The 24,594-nt window shown below is 43.9% G+C and overlaps 1 protein-coding gene across 1 annotated transcript; it reads left to right on the forward strand.

Moving 5' to 3' along the window:
- The first annotated feature begins 630 nt into the window (after positions 1 to 630).
- IL17RA (interleukin 17 receptor A) lies at positions 631 to 22,198 on the forward strand. Its single transcript, XM_068191835.1, has 13 exons — positions 631 to 807; positions 7,141 to 7,165; positions 9,005 to 9,151; positions 9,995 to 10,119; positions 11,119 to 11,245; positions 12,588 to 12,635; positions 12,723 to 12,880; positions 14,054 to 14,131; positions 14,564 to 14,639; positions 14,724 to 14,738; positions 15,975 to 16,076; positions 17,122 to 17,163; positions 17,754 to 22,198. Exons 1-13 carry the CDS (start codon positions 667 to 669, stop codon positions 19,253 to 19,255), a joined length of 2,586 nt encoding a protein of 861 aa, XP_068047936.1. The 5' UTR covers positions 631 to 666; the 3' UTR covers positions 19,256 to 22,198.
- Positions 22,199 to 24,594: the final 2,396 nt, after the last annotated feature.

Consider the following 24,594-nt stretch of genomic DNA (forward strand, 5'->3'; position numbering starts at 1 on the left):
GTCCCCTGTGAAGCAGATGCATTTAGAACAGCCCCACAACTGGAAAAGCAGAGCATACAACTATAATGCTTTTTATTCAGCAGCTGCAGAGCACTGCTGATGTCAGTTTTTAATGCTCACGGCATTTACCCGCAGCCCGAGACCCGCACTGGGAGTTCCAGCTGAACACGAGGAAGAACTTCTTTACATCCAGGGTGGCAGAGCCCTGGAACAGCTGCCCAGGGAGGCCGTGGAGTCTCCCTCTCTGGAGACATCCCGATCCCACCCGGGCGCGTTCCTGTGTCACCCGCTCCAGGTGACTCTGCCTTGGCAGGGGCGTTGGAAGGGAGGATCTCCAGCGGTCCCTTCCAACCCTGGCGATTCTGTGACGAGCGCGCACACTTCGGGACCCTCCCGCTGACCCGCGAGCAGGAAGACGACCCGCAGGTCGAAGCAGGTTTGGCTCTTTAACCCCAACCTCAGCCCAAGGACGGCGCAGTCCCCGGCGGGGAGGAGCCGCTCGGCGCTCCCGCGGCCCGGCCCAGCCCCAGGCCGAGGCCGAGGCCGAGGCCCAGCCGCGCTCCCGCCGGCCCCACACGGCGGCCGGCCCCGCTCCGCCCCGGCCCCTCCTCAGGTGCGGCCCCGCCCGGCCCGGGCCCGGAAGCGCCGGGCGGCGCTGCGGGGGCGATGGCGGGCGCGGGGCTGCTGCCGCGGCTGCTGCCGCTGTTCCTCCTGCCGCTCCTGCCGCTCCTGCTGGCCCGGCCGCCCGCCGCCGCGGCACTGCGGCTGCTGCTGGACGCCGCGCCGCCTTTCACCTGCTCGCAGCCGGTAAGCGGCGCCCGGAGCGCCGGGAGCCGGGATGGTGGGACGGGGAGCGGCCTCCCGGCTGTGGGGCGCGGGGCCGGGCGGCGTCGCTGTCCCGGGGAGCGCTGCACGCCCCGCTGGGTTGCCCCGGCCGGGGAAGCCCTGCCGCGGGTACCTCCGAGCGGCCGGGGCTGAGCCGTGCTGGAAGCGCCCGCAGTCCCTGGGCAGGATGTGAGTCTTCGCTAAGAGCTGACGTTGCCCAGTGTCCTAAAAGTTTTAACCAGTTCCTTGCAGATGAGGGAGTTTTTAGGAGTGCGTGGAGAATCAAACATTACCCGTGCCTGAGGTTTTTGAACAGGCAGATTTTGGTTGCCTTTTCTCCCTGTGAAACCGGCCGGACAGGAGCTGCCAATGCAGCGTCGCTGTAAAAAGTGAACCAACCAACCTGAGCGAACTTTGAATATGAACTCCTAGCTGGTCACTCTCTCCGGTGGTTTTTGAGGATTGTTTTGGTTTTGTTTTGTTTGTCGCTTTTTTGTTTTGAGGTGTTTTTTTTTTTGTTTCGTATGCATAAAAGGAGTTTGTAGGAGGGGGAAGAGATCTGCTTTTGCTTTTTAGTTCTGTTAACAACAGCAGTTAGACAGGAAAATGGGCGGTTGTCGTCTAAGCTGGACAGCTTTATATGCTATGGTGCACTTTCAGCAGTCTGAAAAAGGCAGATAGTCAGGTACAGCTATAGACAAATGTAAAACAAAATGCGTCCTTTGGGGTGAAAGCTTCTATCATCTTTTCCTGTACACATTTCCTGTCTTTTGTCTAGTCTGACACTTCTCCTGATGTTTGATTATATCCTTAACCCTATTTTACCACACCTCTGCTCTGCTGCCTTCTGTTTTATTTAAAGAGACCCCAAGAAAACAGACCAGTTCTGCAGTTTTACTTTAGGCTGAACATTGTAGAGTTACAAAGTGTAAACTTTGGCAAAGGGAAAATTACAGTATTGCTTAGGCATCTCATGTAACCATGGTATCCCAAACCAAATCCCACAGAGATTGACAGTAATATATTAAAGAGTCCCTGGAAGTCCTAGGATGGTTGGGCTCTGACTGACTTTGTTTTGCTGTCTGTCCCTTTTTTTTTTAGGAAATGTCACCACAGTAACTGGGCGAGGGGTTCACCTGAACATCACCAGCTTTCACAGAGGAGCTGTGTTGCCCTGTGATCTGGTGTGCACACAGAGCATGCATGAATGTTGTGCTGCTACATGCTGTGTGAAAGGGCTGCTACACTGGCCCTTTCTATCAAAAAGCCAATTTCCAAAGTGCGGATAGACTTAAGGAAAAGGAGTCAGCTTAAGCCTGGGAGCAGCCTCTTTTTTAAGCAGTTTTGAAGCTGCTGACTCATGTAGGAAAAAGCCCCATCAACTGAAGCTGTGACAGTTAAAAACAGTTCCCCCTTCCCTTTCTGTGGGTTGTGCTGTTTTCAGAGGATGATTCGGTAACCCTCCCAACGTGTGGCTGTGGTGTGGCTCAAAAGCAGAGCTGCTGCTGAGCAGGGTGGGTGAGACCCACTTCCTTTGTCCAACCCACCTTGCTCAGGCTGCTGTTGCTGAGCTCTGGAGCAGGTCAGGCTGAGCCATGGCAACTTCCTCAGCAAAACCTCATGTGGTAGATGAGGTGGTGGAGGGAAAGTGTCATATCAGTATCAATAGGTGCCTGAAGGGAAAACTAAATGCTTGTTAACAGCTCATCTTATTAAAATGCCAAAAAATGCACTTAGTGGGCATAGTCAACATCAATCCATCAAACTGTGCTCAGCTCTAGGGCTGAATAGCACAGCTGCAAATCCAGCTCTTATCAGTAACCACTGCTTGTATATGTCTTCTGCAGGGGCTTTTTTCCTATGTGCAGGGGAAAAAACATCCCACAGCTTAAATACCCATCTGTTTTTTCACCATCAAGTGTTAAATCACTGTTTTCAGTGGTTGTGCTGTAACTGTTTTGGGACGTGGCATGCCTGGGGGACCTGGAGGAATGCAGTCTTTATAACCCTGCTGTCTTTGAGGGGCTGGATAGCTGTACATGGTTTGGTCTCTGAAATTTATCTTGCCAGCTTTCTTCACTGGAAGTCTCTCAAGAAGAACTGATGTAACATCTCTCATGAAGACCAGCCACGGTGTTGCATGTGAGGACAACTTTTCCCTGGTCTCCTTTGCAAATGTGTTCATTTGGCCCTTGCTATTGACTGACTTCTGTCATTCCCCTCTGTGGCATCTTTCTGCTGTGTAGGATCTTAACATAACCCATGATCATCCATGATCACACTGAGTGCTGTTAAAATATTTCTGGACTCCTTGGCGTGAAAAGGATTCATGATCAAAACTGTTGAAGTTCAGCATAAAAAGTAGTGATCAAAACTATGAAAATATTATAAAGACAACTTTGTAACTGATTGTTATGATGAAATTTTAACTTTTGAATTTGGATTTGATTTTGCTGAGAATTTATATGAGAGCAAGATAAAAAGTTAGAAACTATAGAGAAAAATGCTTTAAAAATTAAAACAATTTTGTAAAAGATGCTGGTTTCTTACAAGCCTTAAACAAATCATCCTTCAGCATTTATTCCTGTAATGTATTCATGTGTTGATCTCTGCTTCTTTTTACTGAGGAGTTAGAAAAGGGAAACTACAGTAAATTTCAAATCATCCAAGCCTCAGAAGATACTTAGAGTGGTTCAAAGTTGAAAGGCAAATTTTGGAAAGCTGGAGCCCTTCCCATTCAGCAGCCAATTCTTAAAGGAAAACTGGACACTTGCCTGGCTCACAGCTGTTTCTTTCTAGTTACCACAGCATCCTGCTGGGAAATCTTTGCCTCTCATTACTTTAATTGAATTGTTATGGGATGGTGCTGTTAATCAGTTTCCCAGGTTTATTTCATTCAGATTCAAACGATTCTCCACGCATAGGGTCTGTTCTTTCTTATGTCAAAAGCAAAACAAAAATCATTAGAAAAGAGCAAAAGAAACAGTTGCTTACTTTTTTTGTGAAAATACAGCAAGTAAACAGGAAGAGTTGACTGTGCCTGTCCTGCTGAGAATAGTCTCAGCATCACCTCAAAATCATCTGCTTCTCATATTTATGCCTCCCATGTCTGTAGCTTTGCTTGTCAGGCCTGGTTTAAGCTCCGCTGGCAAGTAAGCCCCACATAGCCACTCACTCACTCACTCCCCCACCCCTGGGATGGGGGAGAGAATCAGAAAGGTGAAAGTGAGAAAAAATGTGCGTTGAGATAAAGACCATTTAATAAGCAAAGCAAAAGCTATGCATACAAGCAGAGGAAAACAAGGAGTTGGTTTTCACCACTTCCCCTGGGTAGGCAGGTGTTCAGCTGCCTCCAGGACAGCAGGGAGGGATCCATCATGCATAACAATGACTCGTGAAGACAGACACCATCACTCTGAACTTCCCCCTCTTCATCTTTCTCCCCGCAGCTTTATATGCTGAGTTTGATGCCTTACAGTATCCCTGTGGGTAGCTGGGGTCAGCAATCTCAGCTGTGTCTGCTCCTGATTCCTGCACCCCCAGCCTTCTGGCTGGCAGGGGTGTTAGAGAAGCAGAAATGGCCTGTTCAAGCCCTGCTCAGCAAGAACAAAAACATCTCTCTGTTACCAGCACTATTTCCATCCCAAATCCAAAGCATTGCCCCATACCAGCTACTGGGAAGGAAATTAACTCTATTCCAGCCAAAACCAGCACACTCAAGTAGGGAAACTAGATTAAATACTTCTGCTGTCCAGAGCTTTGTTAATGTACTCTGGATGATCCAATGCATTAAGTAAGATTTTGTGTTGGTCAGACCTTTACAAGGAAAAAAAAACAAGTATTCCCTCAGGTGCTGAGAAGGTAGCCAGTGCAAATCTGGCAGTGCTGGACTTACTGTGCTGCAAACTGAACTGGTCTTTTGCTCTAATTGCTTCTTGGCTTTTGAATGTCATTGTCTGGAGTTATACTATTTTGTACAAGTGTGCCCTCACCTATGCCCAGACTTGTTCACCTGGGTACTCTACAAAAAGGATATGGGGGTTTTCATGGCAAGTCCTTTCTAGGACTTGCCTTTCCTTGAGCTTCTTATACCTCTGCCTGTAGTGTGGCTTTATCTTCACTTATTTTTGCTTCCTTATGCCAGTAGTGAGGACATCCTATGTGGATGAGTTGTTCTTACAAGCATTTTCATTTCAGCTCTTGGGTCATCCCTGTAGTGCTTTGAGGACTGGGAAGGCAGAGGACCAAGAAGTTAATTGGTGCCCTGTGGTGAGAGAATCCTTCCCCTCTTCTTGTGGCAGACCTGCTAAATGCTCGACTAACTGATGGCAGCTTAAAACACTTCAGTACAGTCAGCTACACATTAAAAAAAAAGTTGCTGGCACAGCAGTTAAACAGGTTAGTGCATGGCAGGAAAAACACATGTGTAGGTAGTCCCTTGAAAACTCTGAGTGGGGTAGGGGAAAGGTGATAAAATACTGTTGGTGATAAAATACCAGATAAAATACTGTTGCTCTGAATCCTCATTGACAGATGGCTTCTCATTGAGCTCTGGAGTTTTTAATAAATGTCAGGAAGGGCACAACAGCCTCATCAAATCTGGGAACATCCTTGTGTGAACACTTCACCTGGGATAATAGACCTGGAGGAAGAGAGGATCCCTTTGTATGCTGTGCTGGATCAATATTCAATTCATATTGATCATTAAACAAAAAAGGGGAAATGCAGCATTTCCTCACTTGTGTTGTCAGCTATGACACAGAAGCCAGCACTCAAATGAAAGCAGATGTTGCTGCTCTTCAGATTAATAATGCCTTATATTTTTTATAAGGGCTTTGTTGTGATGCCACGTACAATCATTACTGATGACTGGAACAAAGACAAAATGACTGAATATTTAGTAATAGGCTTTAACAGAAATCATTACATTAGGAAAAATCCCTACGGTTAGTAGCCAGTTGTTTTTGTTTCCTCTTGAGGGTTCATCCCAGAGCAGCCACTACCTCTTTGCCCTCAGTGGAAAGCACCGTTGCAGTTGCTGAGAAGAAAATTAACTCCATCTCAGATAAAACCACTGCACCTTTTCACATAAGAGGCTATGTCAGGCCACATAATTTACCTTGAAAAGTCTGATTAAGGGTCTGAAGTGTTAGGACTAATTTTTTTCATAGCTTAATCTGTTCTTCCATACAGGTATTCACAATTTTTATTTTTCTCTTTTTCAGTGATTGTAGTTAGCCAGTTTGGATTTGGTGGTTTGTTTTCCTCAGCATTTGCTTCTTTGCTTTTCATTTCTTTTTTTTTTCCCATGAATGAAGGATTTAGGTTGCAGGTGCTGTTTTTCAAGATGCTTCTATCTTGGGTGCATTTGTGGTACAATAATTGGAGTGTGGATGTGTTTCTTGTGAAGGGTGCCTGAAGGCTGGATTTATACCTCTGTGTATTGTTGTGACTTGTGTAACAAAAGCCTGGAAGAGATTTTCAGGGTTTTATTTTTCATATAAGCCTGAGGAGCTTAATGCCAAATCTTCCTGCTTTCCTTCCAAGGAACAGATACATGAGCTGAAATGTGAGCATTGATCTCTGAAGTATTTTCTTTACCAAAAAGGCACAGCTGGCTTGTTCAAGCACCCTTTCCTAAAAATGTAAATAAACCTTTGGACACTAAGCCCCAAATAGAGTTGCAGTTGACCTTAGGAAGTTGTAGAGAGTTTAAAAACCCAACTGCCTTCCCTGCTCCACTGAAATGAATTATATGGTGGCAATGGTTGACAGTAATACCCAGCTTTATTTGTCATGGCATAGGAAATGAGTGAGAGCAAACCTAGCCCTTCTCTTAATTTACAGTGACAGCTTCAGGCTTCCTTCTCACTGGGATCTTGCATCACACTAACCAAGCAAGCTGACATGCTCCTCCCTGGTGACCGTGGGGGCTTCCAGTATAAACAAAACATAACTGGGAGAAGCCAGGCAGAGCCCACATAACTTCTGATAGCTTCTTTATGATCAAGGCATCTTTATTCTTAATAAGAAAGTGTCTAATTCTAATGAATTTTTCTCTCCTCAGTACAGTGGTGTTTGGTCATAGGTTGGACTGGATGATCTCAGAGATGTCACATAATTTGTGCCCAGGTTTCATGCCCTGTGTCCTTGGTTTTTTGATTAACAGCTCAGTCCAGTGTTTCCATCATGGTTAATTCTTCCAATTTGTGTACGTCACTGGAGTGCTTTTTCCTGCCCCTCTCCCAGCACTGACCAGAAGCAGGTTGCTGTCAATTTTATTTTGAGTAATATTCTTGTTTCTTTCCCCCACAGGATTTAAACTGTCTCGTAAGAAATAGTAAGTAATTTTTTTCTTTGTTGCAGTTTTCTCATCAGATCATGGGTTTTTTTTCTTTTTTTTTTTTCTTTTTTTAACTGGGTTCATACAGCATGTTCTTCCTGCTAGAATCAGAGAGTTGTAAAGGGAACCACTGCTATCCTGCCTTGCTTTGGGAGTTTACAGTTTGATCCATTATAAGCTCCAGCAAGAAGAGGAATGGAAACTTATGTCTTTTTTGGGATAGAGTTTGGGGGTAGACAGTGGCATGAGTAAAACCCAACCCAACTTGTTTAGTTTCTATTTAAAGTTGGGATCATCAGTTTTTAAAGAAATGGGAATTTAAGGACAAGTTTGCCAGTAAATGTTCATTACAAGCCATTATGATAGTACTTGATGAAAAATTAGTATATGAACTAGAATTAAAAGAAGGGCATAGAGGGGTGCAGTTGAGAGCAATTAATGTAAATTATTGGGTGTAAGGGGTCAAGTCTTAGCAATGGCATGCATCTGAAAGACCTTAATATAATTATGGGTTATGTTGTGAAAAATGTTCTTTAAAAAAAAAAGGAAAGTGTTCTGGAATTATCCATTGGTACCTGGAGGCAACTGGGCAGTGCTGCAGAGCTCCTTGGCTTTTCTTTGCAGCCCTTGTTCTAAGCAAGCTCATTCCTGACTCAGTGCCCAACCCTGTGTCATACTGGCACAAGTATTTTTTGTAGCCAGTAGTATTTTTTGCAATATTTTTGTTTGGATTGCCAGATCAGGGAGAGGACTGTGCTGAAAATAACCAGATTTAAAACTTCTTTGGCAGGAGAGGGTTTGGGTGGGATCAGGTTGGCTGATATTTCCCACTGGCACACAGCCACTGGAATACAGCTTGACAACATGGCTACGCCAAAATGCAGCACCAGCATTAAAATGCTGCCTAAGTTAAATATTTGGTTTAAATTCTGCCTTATGGCTTTTGTTTTGTTTTTCTGCTCTAGGGGAAATCTATTTTTTTTTAGTGTTTAGTACACTCTTTGCTGAAAGGTACTTTATTCTTGTCAGGCTTTTTATTGATATTTTTTGTAAAATAAGCATTTGAGGAATGTCTGAATGCTCCTAAGCCATACTGGTGGACTGAAGGGATAGTGCCCACTTTCCACTGTTACCATCCCATATCCATCAAAATAGACCCAAAGTGTACTTTAGGGGGTCCTGACTGTGCTATTTTTAACATGCTCTGAGAAGTCAAATGTGTTACAAAAGCCTAAGTAGATCATGTCTGTCTAATGCCTGTCATACCTGATTGCACTTTCTGATGACTTTACAGGACCAATTCTCCCTAACACTGTGTTGACAAGCATAGTTTATTTTTCTGTCCAGGGAGCTCATTAATTTAGGCAAGGCATAACAGGCAGTTGTTGGAAGCTGAATTCAGATGTATATTCAAATTTGAGGAAAAGCAGTTTGCAGACCCAAGGTAATTAACTATTGGAACAATTTCCCTGGGTATCTGACAGATTTCTTATAATTGGAAGGCTGGAAACTACCACAAACATGGGTCTGTTTCAGCAGAAGGTTGAAGGAGATACTGAGTAAACTTACTAGACCTGTTTAGCCTGACTGCATTGATTCTGACAAGTACCAATGGATTTTAAGGAAAAGAGGAAGTGGAAGTTACTGGAATAAGTTCAGATTATTACAGGCAATTTACAGACTACTTCCATACACAAAACTGCCTTTCTGAGCTGGAAGCAGTCTGTCACCCCGTTTTTCCCTCAGAATAAGCCTTACCCAAAGAGCAGATCATAATTGCAATTAAGCAGAGCTTCCTCAACCCCGCTCTACATGTGGATTTCATTTGCTGGACAGGCACTTGCATGGAGTCGAGCTGGCTGCAGGTTGCTGCTTGGACTCCTTCTGCTCCAAGCAGTCTCCACGTTTCTTCTGATGTTTTCCGTAAGGAGGATGGAAAACTGGTCCCTGTGCTTCAGATAGAGTGGAAAGTGGCCACGGATGGTAAGTGGTGGTTGTTTAATTTGAGCACGGAGCAGAGGAAAAAGGTGTGATCTAGTAAGGATAGAAAGGAGAATTACGACTTCAAGTCATGAAAGCAGATCTTTGAAATTGGAGAGGTTGGCTGTTTAATTTTGTTTGGCGGGTGTAATCTCGTCTTTGTGTGCCTTGATAAAGCAATAATTGTCTCATTGTTGGAGCCTAAATGACTACCAATAAGTCACATTTTCTCACTCCCCAAATATCTTTGATTGTTTGTCTGTAAATGATGCTTCCCTCGCATGCTCTTGTCCAAAGTTTTGCACTGCTTTAAGACAGAATTAAACACGTTCATTCTTCCTTCTGCAGGGGCTGTGTCTGAGGGCTGTAGAGTTATGACCTCTAGCTATGGTAGTGTAGAAGCAGGTGTGACTCAGGCAACCCAGTCATTGAACTCACCTGTGCTTCTCAACTCTCCCACTGGCACCGTGTGTACCAAAATAAAGGCGTGTTTGCTTTGGCACCCAAGCTGCACGAGGCAGCTTTGAGGGACAGAGCACAGCACAATACCACATCTGTGGAACTGCCAGGGTGTGTGGAGAATGCAGTCACCTTCTCCTCTGCTCCTTCATTTGCACAGATGTAGCTTTGCCATGCAGGACAACCTTTAGGCTGAGAGCGCTGTTAGTCACTCCTGCATGCTCACTTTTCCATGGCCAGTTGTCTCTACGATGACTGCACCTCAGCACCTCAAAGCTGTTAGACTGTGGCAAGGCTAGGCACAGTGGTGCTCTGTGGGGGCTGCAGCCTCTCCCTGTGCAGAGGAGAGGGAAAGATGAACACATCCCTCTGTCCCTGTGCCTGCAGCCAGCATCCGCTGTCTGGAAGGGGCAGAGCTCGCCGTCATGCAGGTCAACAGCAATCAGCAGATCTGTGCCCAGTTTGACTTCCAGAACAATTTGCCTCTTCAGGTCCGTCCGGATGGAGGCCGGGTGAGTGCAAAGGGCTCCAAATTACGTTTTCTAGTCCATGAAATTGTTTCTGCTTTCACTGTTTTATGGCAAGGTTATTGATTAAAAAGTACAGACTGCTTAGAGTCTGTGTTGGACTTCACATCTGCTGTCATTTCCCATTTCTCTTGCACTCTGCCCATCCTTCAGGTTTTAAGAATTGCTGCTTTTAGTTGCCTGGCATGTTTCATCACTCGGGAGGTTGCTTAAAGCAAATAATTGTAGGGGTTCTTGCATTCTGCTTGAGAGCATGACATTTTATAGCTTTTAAACTCAACTCTTACTATTGCTTCCACTTCTTTCTCGTACTCTCTTGTTGTGGAGGAAAGCACCAACCTTGGGGGTGGTTGTTCAGATTACATTCCTTCTAGGAAACTCATCAGAAAAGTGCTGAGCATCCACAACAGTAAAGAATATAAACAATAAGGAGTTCATTCCTTAACCACACAGAATTTGGCTATAGTTAGCTTACCACTTACCAAATACCACTCTCCCAGAGTGCCTCTCCCAGAATTTGCACAGTATTGCTGATGCAGAAAACAGTATAGATTTAAGAATATATGTATGGAATGGCCAGTTACAGCACTACATATGTGTAAATGCAATTCTGAATGCTCAGCACTTGCAAAGTGCTACAGAATTCACACTAGACTGGAATTTCCATCTTGAAACTGCATATTTTATTCTAGTCTCCTTTCAGTTCAGAATGTAGTTTGGTGGAAGTTCCACACAGTGGTTTGGCATAAAACTGTTGTATCAGCTCAAAGATCCTAAGAAAAAATTAACTCTAAACAGAAGAATTGAGTTGGACAAAGAGACCGAGTATAGTTAATACATTTGAGTTCCAGTTTTTCATGGTCAAGCTTCAGTTAAAGGGTTACATGGCATGAGGGAACACAATGGAACGGGGCCAAGTCAGCTGTTAATTTCAGTGCTTAAAGAGTAACACTGTCCTTTAAAGTCCTTGTGTTTTGTTTTCAGTGGAATTTCACTTTTGACCGTTTTGAAGTAGAACCTGGCCAGACTTACCAAGTGACTGTGTATCACCTGCCCAAACTGGGCATAAATGGAGACTACAATTGCAAGTCCACGTCTCTCACAATGCCTGGTAAGAGGTGATTTAGTTCGCTTAGGCCTTGAGTTTAGGAATGTGGTGGTTTGTGGGCCTCTGGCAGGAATGTGAAGGTTTGTGGACCTGACATCACTGCTGCTTTTACTTAATTTTAAATCTTTCAGAGCTGCCCCTCTGCTTGTGGCAGCTGGAAGTACAAGCCAGAATTTTCAAAGGCACAGTTAGGCATAATTTACCAAGAAACTTGGTAGTGCTGGGTGCCTGACCTTTTCTTGTAGATGTGAAAATTTTCCTATCGCTAAAAGAATTTTTACTGTTCCCCAAGGTTGCTGAGCATCTGCAATCCCTCTGGCTGCACTGACTACTTCATAAATATTTGGTGCTTAATACAGATCTTGAAAACTGGTTCTTAAATTTTTTCTTAAGTTGCTTATAGTTGTCAAGCTGACTTTGTAGTTATAAAATGGCAAAGTGTGGAGTGTGTCAGTGAATGTGAGCTGGAAAAGGAGAAGGGAGCACTTCATTTTCAGCACTTGTACCCTTTCTTCTGCTTGTTCACTCTAAGAACTTCCTGGCTTTTATCCTTTACTACTCTTCAGAAACCTAATGTGTGGTGTTAAGCTCAGCAGCTGCAGGGAGCTTTGCTGGTTAGAGCTTACAGATGAATTGCAGAGACATTGCAAATTTGTAAACTTTGTAAAGTTTAAATTGGTAACTTCAAAAGTTGGAAATTTGAGATATGAAATGTTTTATCTCAACTATCTAAGCAGGGAGTTGTTACATTTCCTTTGTCCAAACCCTGGAGGTGAGACATAATTTAAGGCTGAGAGTTGTAAATCCCACATTGCTAAATGTTGAATATGTCACTCCAGATTTAACTCTGAAGGAAGTCCCAAAAAGCAGGGGCAATCTGCTAAATAAAGGGAATTAGAAATGTGGAAGAGTGTTTTAGGATTAAGAAAGATTCCAGCCTCGTGATTTTCCTATGTCAGAATGCCTTTGGAGGAAGCTATAGCTGAGATGTGATTACAAGGTGTGGGGATGAATATGAAGTTTTAATTCCACTACTGTGACCCTTTCTGCACCAGTGGTACATTATTGCTGTACTATTAAGTGTGTTGTGTTTTTATTCTCATTCATTTTCTCTGTTCTGAGAAGAAAAAGAAGAACCAAACACACCATGACATCAGTGTAGGGACTGTTTTATGTGCTGGAGACCAGTACTGTTCTTCTACAGAATTTTGCCACTGCTTTAGAACTAAGGTGTCTACTCGTTTAGGAGAGCTTGGTGAGGTCTCTGGCTTCTGATAAAAAATGTATTTTTTTCCTAAATGGAAGTACAATGTTTCTGACTAGCCACCGATGGTCTTTCTTGCAGACTGCAGGGATTCTCTGATGAAAAGAACCATCCCATGTATAAAGACAGGTAAAAATTTTTGAGTCACATAGACGTAGGTGCTCTGTTGGAATATTTGACAGTTGAGAAACACGAGAATATCTGCCCTACTTCCAGGCAGCTTGTGGGAACCCAGGATCCAGGGTAAAAGTGTAGATGATACAACTCTGCTTGTGAGCTTCCAGCCATGGATGGAGCCGGCCCGGTACCAAATCCATGTGGCCAGTTACCTGAATGAGAAGAAGTGTAAAATGATCACGCAGGATTTCACTGAGGTAAGTCCCTTCCCAAGTCATACATTCTCTGGAGATTTAGGCAAACATCTTAAATGCTTGCTAAACCAGGACCTTTGAGCAACAATTTTCAAGAAATTATTTTTTAAATTGTCTTTGGAAAGAGGAATTTGGTGGATAAAAGATCAAAAAAGAGGTTTTATAATGCATGAAGAAGCCTATAAACACCTGCAAAGTCAAATTTTATGTTTGACTATCTGGGCTTTATTACCTTTTTCAAGCCAGTGCTTGGGGAGCTAAGACTAAGCAAATTAGCCAAAACTGAGATGCAAAGTTTTAATAAATCATTGAAGTACTTTATCAAAGATGATCACAGGAAGGTGTTAATTAAATCTTTTATGTAAGAATGAGTGCCTTACTAACAGATGCTTCATTCAAGCTGAGAATCAATTTCTATAGGTCTTGCAGTCTGTGTTGCTGAGAAGCTCAAAGTGTCCAGACTGTGTTCCAATAGAAAAAATGTTTCCCTTCAGGCATTTGAGGGAGGAGAAATACTGATTATTTGGAATCACTCTCCATCCTTCCTTGCATCAGGGCAGATATGCTGGCATTCAATTTGTTTAATCTTTCTATTCCTGAACACTTAAAACCCTTGCATGCACTGATATGTTTAAGCTAATACTGACCCAGATGGGACAGCTGTGTGAGTATTTCCCTGGTGGAGGGGAATACACCTCATTTTGGAGTTTGTATCTGCTAATCACTGTGAAGAATTAGGTTGTCGTGATAGTGATTGTGTACAGCAGGTAGCAAGGGCAACTTACTTGCCTGTTCTAGTGTCAGAAGTAGTGTTGGCAGCTGCTTTTAATTAAAAGAGGAAGCATGTTGGTGTTTACACATTACACAGCTGGAGACATCTGCATTGTTAAGAAACTGTAAGTTTAACTCCTTTGAAGTTGTATGAGGTACATCCCTAATTATTTCCTGTTATCTGTGCAATGTTAGCCTGTTGTCTTACTTGCATTACCACATCTGTCACACAAGACACCTGCAGAGATGGTGGCCAGATCCTTTACCCATTCTGTTCTCTGTAGGCTTCTTATTCAAAAGGAAAAAATAGCTTCTGCTTCTTTGGACCACTGCATTTCAACATGTCAGCTTTTTCTTTCTTTCAGTTTTCTTCCCTCCCTTATAACTTGCATCTGATTTCTGCAGGATGGACTACAACAGCAAGTGAATGTCACAATCAAAATAGAGAAGAACATAAAAGCTTGCTGTAGCTACAAAGTACAGGTGGGATCACACTGTTGTCCCTGTGGCCTTCCTTCACAATCAAGGCAGTGAGCACCTGAGGAATGTTAGGGGGTTTTTTCACAGTGTTTTGGTCTGAGATTGGCTAATCTGTAATTACCTGCATCAGGGAAATATTATGGCTAAAAGGATTTTTATATAGGTATTCTCTGTAGTCAGTGGATTTTCCTTAGTACAAGGCTGCCAAGTCAGAGATTATGGGAGTGAGAATGGCAAATGTGCAACCTCAGGAGCTCCCAGCCTTTGTCATGTATCGTGTAAGAATTCTTGATTAATCTTGTTTTCTGAAGGGAAGTGGGAACTCTGTGTGTCTGTGCTAAAATACAAGGAACGTTGAGGCAGGGAGAAAGTAAATCAGGGAACAAAATTTCTTTTAAGAATAACTTCTGTTTTCTGGATTCTTTTCAATTGCAGATTCAGCCATTCTTTGCAAACTGTGGCACGGACTGTCTGAGACACTCTGCTTTCATCCCATGTGAACCACTTCCAAGTGAGAACCACTTTTCTGTAAATTAGATTCCCATTGTTTTACAGCTGAGAACTCAACTTTTAACATAACTCTTGTCTTTTGCAGGTTCAGAACCATCGGGTAAGAAGTTCTTCCAATACCCTGAAACTTTTTTTGCTGCTCTTCTCCTGTTGTGTAGAATGAGAAATAATCCTTCCTGCTAATGACCCAATGGGCAGGAAATGTCCCCATTGAAAATTTTATATTGTTTGAAAATAGTGAACCGCCCATAGCTGGTACACAGGTGTCTATGAACTGTACCAACCATATTGGGAACCCACCAAAGCTCCCACTGAAACCTCAGAGGATGTGAAGATCAGCACTTGGCAACCACTTGGTAACAAAACACCAAACCAACGAAGAGCAAGGAGACCCCAAACCCTAATAATGCTCTTGGTCTGGACTGTCATGTGAGGGATGGAGAGTTTAGGTCATAAGGGTTTAATTGTTCAGGGATTTCTTTGTTCAGGGTCCCTCTTTGGAGACACCAAGCTCACCCAGCCAGGTGTCATAATCAATATGTGCAATAAATCTCTCTGGTGGAGATGAGAGCCTGGTGTCTAAAATTTCTTTAACAGTCCCCTTGTAACACTGAGTTCAGAATTAACTGTGCTAAGAATGACTTCACCATGATTTAATGAGGCAAGTATTTGTATGCAGTGTGAACCTTAAAGAGCAATTTTTTGAGAGACACTTCACTTGCATAGAATTCTTTGAGAAGCAGTTTTGACAAGAAGAGTCTTAATATAAAATACTTTCTGTCACTTTGCTTAGTGTTAAAAAATTTGCATAATATAAAGCAGCTTTTGGAGAGAATAGCATGCATATATTCATTTTTATGAATGTCAAGATAACTTGTGCATAATAATTTGACATCTTTTTTTGGCTGCAACACCTGTAAGGATCTTTTGCCCAAGATTAAAATTTTTTAAAAAGCAGTAACACCTGTAAACTGAAATTCATGACCCAAAATAGTGAAATTTTAATTTTTTTTAAACTAGATTACATGAACAGGCAGGACATGGGCGGCATGCCTGTCAAAGCTGGGTAAACATTGCTATTTAGAGGAACGTTCTTGATCTGTGTTTTCAGTGTGCTGCACATATGGTTCTTTGTGTGGAGCAAGTTTATGGTGTACAGTAGCACCATGAAAGCAGGAATTGGTTTGGAGAAGTGACTGTGGGTTGTAAGGGGGAAGTACTGGTCTACTTATCAAAGCCAGGGTCCTCCAACCTTGGCTTCTGCTGCTCGAGAACCTTCTGCTCTGTGGTGAAACTCTGTGTAAGACAGTGTCTGAGGAGTGGTTTTGTTTTGCAGATGATATGATGATATGGCTCTACTGGTGTATCACTGGGATCTCTGTGTTCCTGGTGGGGTCAGTCATAACAGCTGTGCTGTGTATGACTAAAAAACGAGCAGGTGAGACTCATACCAGTCAGGAAGAAAAAAATCCAATGCTAAAGAATAATTTTTCTCCTTCTGTACCTATTCCTATTGCAGTTTTGTTCCTTGCTGTTCTGATGCCTTGCCTCTGAGATAATGCCTATGAAAACATCTTCTGTTTTACATTATAGAACTTGCAATGCCCTTATACATCCACTAGATAAGTAAAGCTTTCCACAGGTTATCCCCTCTGATGCTCCGGGTTCATAGCACTTCAGAGTTCATGAGGGGAAAAAGGAATTTCATAGTTCAGCCCTTTGTTTCCTGCAGATTGCTGCAAATTTTTGCACTTATTTTTCCCCTGCATTGCATAAGAGTGTTGCAGAACCGAAGCTTCCTGTTTGTCCACACTGTAGTCTTCCCCCTGTTCCCCAAAGTCTCTGTAAAATTAATTTTATACTATTGTGAGATTAGATAAAGTTTTTCAATTGAAGTAGAAGAGAAAAAAACCACAGGATAGAGACTGACATAAAGCAACATGGAAAATTTAGTAGTTAAGGGCTAACTTCTAGTTTTCTTTGCTGCAGCCATGAGGCAGTTATCTCAGGGAAGCTGTGTAACTCACTGCTTGTTTTGTTTTCTTTTTACACGAGAGGATAAATTGGTAATCTTTTGGAAAATTTCTTAACATCAAACTCATCTATAAGACACAGCTAGGGACATTTTAGTCACCTCTTCAGAAGAGCTTCTTAAGAAAAAGACATATTTAAAAAGCCCTTTCTCCTTAAAGAGAGGTCACAGAGCAGTTGGGGTTTCTGACTGCCGGGATTTGGGGAAGATGGTGAAAGTTCATTTTGAGTGCATTGTCTCCTCTCAAAGGAAGACTATGGCAAGAACTGGCTGTAGAAGAGTCTTTATTCATTCAGTATGTTTTTTTTATTAGGCTTCTCCATCCTTACAGCTTTTTCTCCCTACACAGCTAAAGATTTTTTTTTAACCTAATCTGTGGAAGGTGGTGTGATTTTAAGCATTTAATCTTACTTCATGTTTTCAGAACTGACAGTGACTATCTCTCTTTCAGGGCGCCGGCGAAGGAAATGCAACCACGACAGTTTGCAAGCTGGTAAGATGCCACCTGTGTTCTGTCAAGCACCTGTCACGTAGGTCTCACACAGCTGCCCAGAAGGGGCTTTTGTAGGCTCCAACTACTCTATAGATGCTTCTTGAAATCAAAAATTAGCCTTAGGATCTTCCTGTTTAGCTAAAAGAAGCTTTGTATATGGAATTTGAAATGCTATATTTGTGAGATGGGAGGTAATTGCTTTGCAATGTGGGGAGACTTTTGACCCAGCCGAGCCTGTACTAGCAGAAGAAGCTTCGCTAATCATCTAGGCCAAAGGAACAGGAGATTGGTTTGGGGTGGGTGTACTCCACCAGAGAATACAGCAATATTTGCAAACCTCTTGAAGCTGCTGTAGTGTTTTTGTGAGGTGAAAGTTGATGAATCATCTGGGCATTATTATAAATCACAGCTTCACTGTGTCTGTACTTTCATATTAAATTTACAAAGTGAGATGTTGTCCACATACGTTGCCAAAATAGCATTAAGGCTTAAAAGTTTTGTTAATACCCTCCTGTGCTGATGAGTGCTGACTCACACCATTCCAGTTTGGGGAATGTGGCTGTAATTAATATTTTTCTGTCTTCCATCAGCACCGCACACCGAGCTGTCCCTGCCGCCCTTGAAGCTGCGGAAGGTTTGGATCGTGTACTCTGCTGATCACCTGCTCTACGTGGACGTGGTGCTGAAGTTTGCCGAGTTCCTGATGACGGTCTGTGGCACTGCTGTGGCCTTGGATCTGCTGGAAGACCAGCACATCTCAGAGCTGGGGCCCTTACCCTGGCTCACACGGCAGAAGAAGGAAATGGAAGAGCTGTCTTCAAAGATCATCATCCTGTGTTCTCGGGGCACCCAGGCCAAATGGCAGGCCATGCTCGGGAGTGAGCCTGTGTGTCTCAAGCAAGACCAGCAAAAGCCAATGGGAGACCTGTTCACCCCAGCCTTGAATCTGATCCTGCCAGATTTCAAGAAGCCAGCCTGTTTTGGAATGTACATAGTTTGCTACTTTGAGGGAATAAGTAATGAGAGAGATATACCTGATCTGTTCAATGTCACATCCAGATACCAACTGATGGACAAGTTTGAGGATATTTATTTTCGGATTCAGGATCTGGAGAAGTTTGAACCTGGGCGGATCCACCGAATCCAGGAAATCACAGCTGAAAATTACATCGATACCCCCAGTGGGAGGAAGTTGAAAGAGGCCATAGAGAAGTTCAAGAACTGGCAGACTGAGCACCCAGACTGGTTTGAGAATGAAACCATCTGCTTGGATAGTGATGAAGAGTTGCATTCCCTGAACAGAGAGAGCCAGGTAGATTCACTGCTGAGTGAGCCAGGTGGAATTGTGAAACATCAGCTGCACCTACGTGAGCCTGACCCCAGCTGCTGTTACGCCATCAACCTCCACATGCATGAAGGCGAAAGTACAGGCTGCAAGCTGCAGCCTCAGCTTAATCCGTGTGGGGATCCAAATTCCCAGACTGTGGTCCTTCCTATTGATGTTCCTCCAATTCAGGTAGTGGAGCCAGTCTCTTCCGTGGAAGATAGAAATATACTCAGTCACCATGTGCTGAGCAATGAAGACTGTATGGAAGGAGTTCCTCTTCTGGAGACGAGCTTTCCAATGAGGCATAACGTCATCCTCCACCATGGCTCTGAAGCTTCAGTAGCTGACCAGAGTCCTGCAAACTTGTCAGATGACCTGAGTGACCATCTGAACGGACTCATGTGCCCTCTTTATCAACAGAGTGTCATTCCTTCGGAGCCGTACCTCTGCCAGGGGGAGGCTGACGAGCAGAACCAGCTGGTCTTTGATGACCCCTGCAAAGACCAAAGACAGTCAGTGCAGTCAGACCAGGGCTACATCTCCAGATGCTCCCCTCTGCCTCCTGAGGACCTGCTAGAGGAGGAGGAGGAAGAGGAGGAGGAGGATCAGGAACAACAGGAGGGCTTCCACGAACTCTCTCCAGAGGTTTTGAACAGCCTGAAGAGCCTCCAGAAGCAGCTGTTTTTCCAGGACATTCAGAGGCGCTCTAGCTGGAGCTATCCAGCAGAGGTGATGGACATGGACCAATCTTTGGAGGACTGTTAGGTTCTGCCTGGAACCTGCTCTGTTTGAAATACAGGGATGGAAGGTGGTCCCATGCAGAGTAGTACTGAGACTGTATTCCCAGCACTATCCTTGTCCTTGTATTGCAAATGGCTTAGTGCTGGGACCTTCCTGTGTGCTGCTGGGATGCAGCACTGCCCAGCAGATGTGGAATGATGCTTCCAATGTCTGTGGAAAGAAGCCACGAGTATTGGCCACCCCTGTGAAAGAACAGGCAGTGGTTCTGTTCCTTGGGGAAAAGCATTACACTGAATTCTCACTGATGGATGGCAAAACAATTACTGTGGCTCATCCACTCGTGCCTTCAAAATGCCCTCCAGCTGTGCTGATTCTATTGCACTGGATAAAAAGTCACAGGCATAGTTTAGAAAATAGGTTTAGATAACATGGCGACATTTGCATTGCAGTTTTAATGCACAGTTTAAGCATTTCCTTGTAAATAATGTATTAAAGGTGTGTGCCTTAAATTTCAGCTAGATTAGGGATGTCTCTAGCTGTTTGATAAATGTGCCTAAAGATTTTTTTTCCTCACTCATCATTCATTTGCAGCTGCATTTCCATGGTCATTCAGAAATCAAGTGGAATAGCTGATAATACGTGGGATATATGTTTAAATTGAGAGTTTCCATAACTCTTCCTGCCTCTCTACTTGGAGGTATGTGCTTGAAAACTAGCAACAGCAGTGAAGGGGGAAGAGACCAAGAAATGGAATTGGGGGTTTTTTACAGTTTTAAGAAATGTGAGGAAGAATCAGGGGAATCTGGTGTATTCTGTGACAACACTGCTGCAGTGCTGTTTGCTTTTGGATATCTTAACAGCAGGAAGATGTGAACTGAAGATATAGATAGTGACACACAAGGAAATAAAGGACTATTTTGGAGGAGGAAAAACTGTAGCCTCAGCAGATGCTGTTTTAGAGTGGAAATTATATCTGAGTTAAGGGAGGCTGAGCGAAAACGACTGTAAGGTGTACTTGTGTAGATTTAAGCTCAAGCACAGGTAGTTCAGGTTAACTACAGTGAAATACAGAGTAGACTAAGGGATTCATCTTCCAGGAGCAGTGATGGTGAGGCTGGCATTTACCCTGTTTCTTATCACTGTTTCTGCAGCCCACTGGATAACTACCTGTGAGATGTAAATATATCCAGGCCTTTCTCCTTTGTCATCTTCCCATCCATCTAAGTTTACTTGTCAAAAAATCTTTTATCTCAGCTTTTTTAAATTCTAGTGTCTCAGAATATAATCTATTCTTCTGTCTTGCAATTTATTTTGTATTGTGTGTATTTTATAATTTTGTGTCTAACCTGTGGGGTTTTTTTCCTTAAATTAAAAATCAAGACTATTTTTTTGATATATTCACTTAAATACTTCTGTGTCCTCAACTCTGCCTAACTCCTTTTGTGGAGTTATATTAAGTTCTTAGTATTTGTTACAGAAATCTGAGGCAAAACTGAGCCAGAACTGAACTGGCTCATGAATGTCAAAATATTCCTGCAAAGCACAGTATGGAGACGAGCTGGACGGAGCTGAGGGCCTGGAGCCATGGGAAGCACACATCCCATCAGAACGGGTGGTAAAGGAATTGTTTGTAATTTCCATGCAGGACTCTTAGGACAGCTTAGTAACAAAGGGACAGACCCTGCAGAGATCCAGACTTAAGGCTGGGAGCCTTCCTGCTCCAACAGGAATCCAATCTAACCCAACGGGAGCTAAGCAAGAGGCAGCTGTGATCTCAGTGCTTCTCCAGTGAGAACCCATTTCCCAGATTATGTCGGTAATTGCCATCTTGATGATCCCACTTCTAAAAGTTTCTTTTATCTTACAGCAATTAACATGTAAATCTGATTTTTTTCCCCCATGAGTCTTTTTCAAGTGGTATAAATTCCTATAAATCACTTAAATAGGAAGTTCAGAAGTGTCATCTGAATTTCCTTGCCTTAGTCATTCCCTTCTCAAATAACTCCCTTGGTGTTACAGCTCTTAGAATTTGCTTTCACTTACAAAAGGTTTGTTTGAAGGGAAAATCCAGACACTATTTTAGCAACCCAGTATGAGGAAAACAAGTAACTTTAACACATCTGTTGGTCCCTATTCAATATAAAATTGAATAGCCCAGCAAGAATCAAAGGAGGGGAAAAAAGGAACAAAATCAGCCACAAGTTTCTAATTTTATTTTAACAATCTTGCTTTTTAAAAAATACAAGTTCTGATTAATGCCAGGGGGATGCCAAGTGTCCATCAGCCACAGGCCTTATCTCTCACTTCCGTTTCCCCTCCTGGGAGTAGTCATCTCTTTTGTCAGGACAGCAAACAAAGAGCAGTAAAATGCTAAATAACTGAGTTGTGTAACAGAATCCCAAGGGACCTGTGTCTTAGTATGGCACAAATTCGTTCAGCAAAGTGTTACTGACCTGGACCAGTAATTTCATGTTGGCACAATGTACAGGAGTTGTGCAAGGTGCATCAGGAGAGGTACTGTTTACACTTTCGTGGTACCACCATCTCTCTTCTGCAAACAGAAAGGTTTAAGTGGAAGCAAGAGTTCAATTACCAAAGAGGAGGGAATTCAAGGGAGGAGCAGGTTTATAAACAGGAAACTGAAGATCTTTAAATGTTTTTTCATAGTAAGTAATTGCAGGAGCAGCAGAGCTGCCCTTTTAGTTGCAAGGGGGCTTCTGTATAGCCAACTACAAGAGCTTTACACTCTCCAAACAGCACATTTCCTAACAACCTAGAAACCATGGCACCACAAAGAACAAGTTTTTCTACAAAGGAATTCTATGCAACACAAGTGTCATTTTGCAGGGTCATGTGTCCCGGGCAACCTTTTCATCCATGGAAAAATCTGAACTGTGAGTTCACTGCCAATAGGTTAAATATGCCATGGCCAGATGAATTTCAAATATGCCATTTTTCTCAATAACATCCTAACTGGAAAAAGGCACTCACTTTTGAAACAGCAACTTTCTTATGGGCTATGAAGGGGTACTGAAGTAAGACTCAATAATAATTGTGCTGTGATTATTTTGATGTCTCAACTATGCTCACGCTTCAGTGTATTAGGGATTAGCACTTTGGTGCTATTGGGAACTTGGCCATAGGAGTAGCCAAACATAGTTGGTGATGAAAAGCATTTTTTTTTCTTCAGCTTGTTTTTGGCAAAGTTGGTTGGGGACTTTTTTTTTTCCTTCAGCTATTTGACTGAAGAATGGAGTAGTCCTAGGTTCAGGTATCACCTTATTCTCTCGAGTAATTATTTCTGGGCTTCTACTACCTATTTAATGCTGAAAAAGGAAGGTGCAAGGAAACAACTATCTGCACAAGCATAATATGCCTGTAATTACACCTCCTTTGGCCAGGAACTTAGCATCCCCTCAACACATTTCACATCACATAGGAAAAATTCACAGTACCAAGTTTTACAATCACAGTCACTCACAGCACCAAGATTGTCCAGACAAGAAGAGTTACCGAATAGAAAGGCCACTGGCCAAAATTCACACAACTGCCCATGTAAGGGCTCAGGTTAAAAATAAAGCACTGGTGGGAAAGTTAAGCCTAGCTTTTGCTAACTCTCCATTTGGCATGAGGAGAGCAGCCAGTCACCCATCCTAGCTGCACTTCTGAACAGAACAGCACTATTGACCCATCAAAACCCATCAGCCACCGAGAGCTATGGGAAGAGACCCCCCATGGCAGCCCCACTTCTGCCTCTGGGAGCTGGAAGTTACCAGACTGTAAACATTTTGTTGTAGCAGTCCACCGGAGCAGGCAGTTGATCCCACTCTATGACAAGGAAGGTGGGACAGAGGCTCTGAAGCCCAGGCCCTGAAGGAAAGAATGAATGTGTGTGTGGAAGAAGTCTGGGCTGCACGTGCAGTCCTGCTGTGGGTAGCAGTTGGTTGTGCTTTATTTCCCCTTCCCATCAGGACAGCTTGAAAAAAAGAAAAATAAACTTGCGACAGGAAACTGTTGTTTCTCACAATTATTGCAGCCTTGCCCAGATAACAAAATATAAGCCTGGGAGGGGTAAAGTCCTTCCTCCGAAGGACTTTGGTCTGTGTGCTCCTCCTTCCATGGGGCTGGTTTCAGGAGCAGCGGCAGCCAGGCAGAAGAGCAGGCCTTAACCCCACCCAACATTCACGGAGCTTAAAACCAAAGAAAACTGTGTTCCTATGAGAGGTTACTAACAATCTTTCCCCACCTACCCTAAACCACATGCACACAGAGGACAGGATGCTGATACACGGGCTTTCACCAACGCTCGAGAGCCCCTCTGCCTCAAGGGCTCCTGCAGCACCTGCTTTCTGTGCTGAAATGTGAGGTTCACTGAGCATGGAGCCCACCCCGAGCAGTGCCAGCGTCCTCTGCTCTGCTCTTGGAGAGGCGGCACTTTGCAGGCTTAGCCCCATCTCTGCTCTCTCAAGCAGGCATGGAAGGGAGCCAGAGGAAACTTTCCAGCCTTTCTGGCTGTGTAAAGGAAGACCCTACGCTCCGTGTAAAAGAAAACCAACGCTGATCCCGTAAACATGCATATTCACAGAGAAATGAGAGCCCCAGCACCTGGGGATGCCAGCAGGAGGCTGCTGTAAACCCTGTTCTCACCAGAAATAAATGTCTTGGTGGCTATGAAATGGGGCCTAAGCCCTAGCTTATGTCCATGCTGGACTGGTTTCTTTAGCATGTGAAGTCAATGTAAGATGCAAAAGGTTGAAGCACAGAGGTAGACATTTTGGCTAGGAGAAGGTGGCTCATGGGCTTGAAGTGACCGAGTGGCCAACATGCTTCCAGAGGTTCCTTAGCTGGTACACAAAGGCCTGGGAAACACAGGCAGCAGCTTTGCAAGACCTAGGGAAACCAAAGCGTGCTTCCTTCTGTCCTTCCTGAGCCTGGAGGCAACATCTGCTGGTCAGGCCCCTCTTGCATCTCATTATTGTGGTCAGCAGTTCTTAAAGGAGGGGACAAAATGCACTGGTCCCTCGAGGATGAAAAGGAAAAACTGAACCTTTTCGGTGACAAAGCAACACAATGTCCTGGGAGGGGGGGGAAAGTGGGACCCTCCAGGCAGTGGAGAGGCAGAAGCACTAGAAGAAGTCTTGTCGTGAAGGACACGTGCGTTTTCTGGGGACAAGTGTCAGCCGTAGGCTCCTGCAGGTAGTCGGGTTTGTGCGGAGCTTCCGCTGCTGGATTTGTCCATAAGGAAGGGAGGAGGGGAACGGGAGTCTGACAGGGAAACCCACGTCCCCTTCCCCTGCTCGGCCACGGCGGAGGGAACCTGAGCAGAACGCAGAGACAGAGACTCTGCCGGGAGCGGGCCCGGA

This window comes from Anomalospiza imberbis, chromosome 5 (genome assembly GCF_031753505.1).
Source record: "Anomalospiza imberbis isolate Cuckoo-Finch-1a 21T00152 chromosome 5, ASM3175350v1, whole genome shotgun sequence".
Taxonomy (NCBI): Eukaryota; Metazoa; Chordata; class Aves; order Passeriformes; family Viduidae; genus Anomalospiza; species Anomalospiza imberbis.